General features: G+C 40.8%; 1 protein-coding gene across 2 annotated transcripts in view; it reads left to right on the plus strand.

Moving 5' to 3' along the window:
- PIKFYVE (phosphoinositide kinase, FYVE finger containing) overlaps positions 1-5,365 on the plus strand; it is a 94,744-nt gene that overhangs the window by 4,135 nt on the left and 85,244 nt on the right. For both annotated transcript variants that reach the window (XM_006903008.1, XM_006903009.1), the window contains exon 2: positions 1,724-1,876. In XM_006903008.1, coding sequence (XP_006903070.1) covers positions 1,724-1,876 — 153 coding nt within the window. The remainder of the gene's footprint in view (positions 1-1,723; positions 1,877-5,365) is intronic.

Genomic DNA, 5,365 nt, shown 5'->3' on the forward strand with positions numbered 1-5,365 from the left:
TGATGCCTTTGAGCTGTGGTGCTGGAGAAGAGTATTGAGAATACCATGGACTGCTAGGAAAACAAACAGATTTGTCCTGGAGAGGGTTAAACTGGTTGGCTCCTTGGAGGCAAGGATTCTGAGGCTCCGTCTAACATACTTTGGACATGTGAAGAGAGACCGGTCCTTAGAGAGGGACATCATGCTTGGGAGGGTGGAGGGACGTCGCAGGAGAGGAAGGCCCTCTATGAGGTGGATTGATTCAGTGACTGGGATAATTGGGATGGGAGTGTCGGAGACAGTGCAATTGGCACAGGACAGAGCGGAGTTTAGGGCTGTTGTACATAGGGTCGCTATGAGTTGCAGGCGACTCGACGGCACATAACAACAACAACATAACTTTGCCATAAACTCCTATTAGTCTGCTTTTAAGACTATCAATTTTATATTTTAGAATAGTTTTAGACTTTCCCATATACCTCCTCACATCTAGTTTCCTCCATTTTTAACATCTTACCTACTGTAGTACATTTGTTAACAATGAAGCAGCATCTGACCTTTGCAGCTTGTCCGGGTTTGCTTCATGCCTGGTGGGCCTCACGTGCAGCTCCCTCCTGACTCTGGTGTCTTATGTGTTCCAGTAGGCTGAACAGGTTTCAGCAAAACTTCCAGACTAAGATGGGTTAGGAAGAAAGACCTGGTCACCTATTCCTGAAAATGAGCCAGTGAAAACCACATAGATCACAGTGGATTGAACCTCTGATCCCAGTGCTGGTGCAGGACTGGGTAGGTGGTCATAGGAGTTGGGGGTTGATTGGCTGACAGCCAGTAACATTACTAAGTAAAGTGAATTTAAAAATACTGTATTTAGTAAAAGCTTGCTATAGCACATTAGGTTCATATTCAACAGTTTTTGTGCGTTTTATTAAAGAAATCCTGTGTAGAGCATAGTAACATTTTGGGCCATAACGGAAAGGTTGGTGATTCAGATCCATCAGGTGATCTGTAGGAGAAAGAGGAGTAGTTTCCTCACTGTATATTACTTATAGTCTCAGAGCACCGATGGAGCGTATGTTGGGCTTGATTTGACAGGAGTAGGTTACACATTTTGTTCAGTGATGTTTGTTACACTCTGACAGTGTCAGCAGTCTCTTTCCATCCTGGTGTGTCCATTGCTCCAGCTCCCCAGCCTCCTCCCTCCTCTCTGCTTTACAAGAACTGTTGTGTGCTTGGTCTTAGGTTTTTGGAGTGTCGGGATGAAATGCATATTTAATTTACATTCCTTAGTGCTTACCACGTATACTTTTTGTGTTTTAGGATTCTATTCAGGAGACCAGAGTACATTTAGTTGTCATAAGATTGATCCTGGCTTTTTTTTTAAATTCAGTGAGTGTTTTTCTGCGTTTCGACTGGGCACTATTTTAACAGTAAGGGATGGAACCCTTAAACAAGACAGACAAAAATTCCCTATTTTTATTTGAAGATTGCACAATATTTTATGCTAAAAACACCCCAAAATTTATAATAAAAAGTAAAGCAGATAATCACAAATTCCAATAGTGTAGTTATTATTGGACTATAATTTTGCCACTTTTAAATTTTGTTCTTATTAAGAAAGCAGACTAATGTTTAATTTTGCGTGTAACGTGAATACATCCTTGCTTGAAAATTTCAGCTGCTTCCTTCTTTTGGTTGAACTTTGAATCTTTGTTTTTAAATAATGCGAGCCTCTTCTTTGCCACAGAGAGAGCAGAAGGTGGCCAGGGAGAGCAGCCGTCTCTGAGTGGAAGTTGGGCCAGCCCTCAGCTCCCCACAAGGACACAATCTGTGAGATCACCGTTACCGTATAAAAAACAGCTTAATGAAGAACTCCATCGGCGGTCTTCAGGCGTCTTAGGTAAAGCAGTATTCTTACTTCATTCATCTCTGTTTTTCAGGCTTTATTTCCATTGTTGCTATGTTTCCTAGGATATTGTTAACTTTGATACTATTTTGAATATTTAAGTACTACTCAGAATTAATAAAACTGTCACATAGGTATAGAATTTTTGACACTTATTTAAAAATTCTTAAACATTTCATTAAACTTTAGTTAAGGCAAAGCCGAGATCTCTTGACTACTTTTGATTAATGACTTACTTGGGTTTCAGCAGAGAGTGGTTTGCAGCATTCCCAGGAGAACACAGGTTAGTTTTGCCTTTGTGAATGAATGCTGCACCTGTTCTTGGGATGGCTGGTGAAACGTGCATGCCTCTGACTGCAGCACTCCCATCTCCATCCGTGGGCTGCTCCACGTTCTTGGTCTCTGTCTTTGCTGGGGTGTACACTGTCACTGGCTGGCCAAGTTTCTGCTGTGTGTTGTTCTCCAACCTACATTGCTGCTCCATGGTCATCTCCTTCAACTTCAGGCACTTTCTTTTATTTTTTAATATTAATTTTATTGTTTGTTTACAGAGACTTTGGATTTCCATTCATTCATTGTTGCAGATAGGTTCTCTTTGCATTTATTTACAAAGTTTGAATACATTGTTTATCACCAAAGACCCCTCCCATTCCCTTCAGCCCACCCACCCATCGAATTGTGCAACCGTGTGATTAACACCCTACCCCCCATCCTTGCCCCTGTTTCCACCCTCCCCTCCTTGGATCCTCATGTTCATTCTACAATAATGGTTTTATACAGTATTTGCTCTTGTGGGACTGAGTTCACTCAGCATAATGCTGTCCAGACCCTCCCAAGTTAGGTAGTAATTTACAAAATGATTGCTCCTGTGTGCTGCGTAGTGTTCCATTGAATGAATGTACCACAGCTTCTCAGTCCATTCATTTGCAGTTGTACATCTGGGCTGTTTACATGTTCTTGAGATAGTGAATAATGCTGTTGTGAACATTGGTGTACAGTTTCCTTTTGAGCCTCAGTTCTCATTTTCTTGGGGTATATTCCACGCAATGAAAGAGCTGGGTCATATGGAATTTCTATGTTCAGCTTTTTGAGGAAGTGCTAACTGCCTTCCAGAGTGGTTGTACCATATTACAATCCCACCAACAATGTATAAGAGTTCCTTTCTCACCTCATCCTCTCCAACATTTATTACTTGCTGTCCTGTTAAAACTTTGCCACTGCTATTGGAGTGAGATAGTATCTCATTGTGGTTTTGATTTGCATCTCTTATTGCCAGTGATTTGGAGCATTTTTTCATAGGTCTCTTAGACATTTAAATATCTTCCTCTGTGAAAATTCTTTTCATGCCTTTTATCCATTTTGTAATTGAGTTATCAAGACTTTTTCTTCTGGAGGGCCAGGTTGGAATTCTATGATTTGCTCACTCTGGGACCTTGGCAAAGTAATTAGTATTCTAATATCTGTTTTACAAGTTGTTGTTGTTGATTGCCTTTGAGTCGAACATGACTCATAGTGACCCTATGAGCAGAAGGCCTGAAGCCTTTTCTATAACTATGGACAGTTGTCAAAGTTCATAGTTCCGGGAGGCAAGTTGTTTATGAAGTGGATGCCATTCCTGCTTCCAATCTAAAAGATTAAGTGTTGCCATTTCAACCCTAATAAAATCTAGGAAAGTGTAAGTCATACAGCATTGCCTGCATACACAGAAGCAACTAAAGTTATTTACTTAAGGGCATAGGGCAAGATAAAATTCCCCTTTTTTTCAAAGATCTGATTTTGTTGGTTCCACATTGAGAACAGGTCATTGCTCCAATGACTAAGTGCAGTCAAAATCTCCACTACCTTCAAGTCAGGGATCATGGAGAACAGAGTAGAAATGCCCCCTCAGGGCTTCCAGTCTTGAGGGATGCAGACTGCTGCTGCTTTCTCTGCTGGCCTGGCTGGTGGTTCATTTGAACGGCAAAGCACTTTCTTCAACCACTATGCCCTTGCGGCTACTTGGCTGAATGCAGAGGGTTTTGCAATTGATTGTTTCTCCTTCATGGAGCACTGCCATCATGACTTAATACTTCCTCTCTTTCAACTTATAATGCATGAACGATTGTTTAGAGTCTGAGATTCAAGAAACATTGGGCTCTTCTTGTATGCTTTTGTATTCTAGTAACAACACAACTGAGGTATAGACTACACTTACAACTATTTATAGCCATTTTCAGAATTGTAAACAATGCATACAGGTATAGATGATTATCTTGGGAAACTATAATTTAGATTTACATACAGGTCTCTCAGTGTAGCCTTTCATATCCAACCAAAACAAAGATCTTTTTTTCCTTTCTTTTTCTCTCTTATGTACCATTGATTCGGATCTGACTGGCACAGAAGGAGATTGCCCCTCCTTCTCCAGCAGAGCATCTGGGGGATTCGAATCCTGTGCCTCTGGGATTGCACTAGGCCTCCAGAGCTCCCATTATCTCTTTTTTCCTTTTTCTAACAGATCATTTAAAACAAAACTAATAAGTTTGAGAAATGTTGAGAGTCTGGCACTTTCCATTTTGTTTTGGCGTAGGTTATTAGGTTAATGAACTTACACTGGTCGAGATGTTTGCACTTTTTATTTTGCAAGAGCATCTCCACTTTATCCTTATGTCTTGTGACTGTTTGAGCCAGGAGAGCTGTAATCTTGCCCTAAAATAAAGAAATCGTAAGTGGTGACTTTGTTGGACAGATGCCCTTCTACCTAAAAAGCTGGAATCCTGACTTGTTTGTTTCATTTTTCTTCAGTGTTGGTATCTCAAATGGAAGGGTTCCCTTTTGTTTGGCCCTGGTGGAGAGAAGGTGAGAGTGAGGTAGCATTATAGTTCCAACAGTCCTTTCCATGTCTTTGGCAGAATTTAGCCCCCTGGAGTTCTGATGTCTGTCTGAGTCCTTGAATCTACACTATGGATTTCCTTCCTGATGATCTTGATGACACCTTTGACTATGAGGTCTTCAGAATTAACTGAGCTGTAACATCATTGTTTACTCGTTTGGCTTTAGAGATGAAACTAGGCTAATCCAATGAGATTGCTTTCCTTCTGCCAAATTTCTAGTGGCTATTTACAGGGTGTTGAATCCATTGTTACTGTTAGGTACCATGGAATTCAACCAGGACTCATATAGCAAGCTTTCTGTGAATAACAGATCTGAACCTTGACCTATTCTATACCGTCCTCAAGATCTCTGATATGCTTTAGTCACTGTACCAGTCATCTTGTTTGGGGTTTTCCTCTCTTTCTCTGACCCTCCACCTTCCCTGACATGATGATGTCTTTTTCCAAGGGCATCATAGGGCATCAAGAAATAATTAATGAATTTTGGACCGTTTAAACCATGTTTCTGTCATTGGCGTTATCAGTCATTATCTGTCATTGGCCTAGCCAGTTACCAGTGCTTTTCTTAGATATGAAGGCCCCACACTTGCTTGTTTGTTCTTTTTTTTTT

The sequence above is a fragment of the Elephantulus edwardii genome, unplaced genomic scaffold, assembly GCF_000299155.1.
Source record: "Elephantulus edwardii isolate Elephantulus edwardi_28Jun2011 unplaced genomic scaffold, EleEdw1.0 scaffold00493, whole genome shotgun sequence".
NCBI classification, from domain to species: domain Eukaryota; kingdom Metazoa; phylum Chordata; class Mammalia; order Macroscelidea; family Macroscelididae; genus Elephantulus; species Elephantulus edwardii.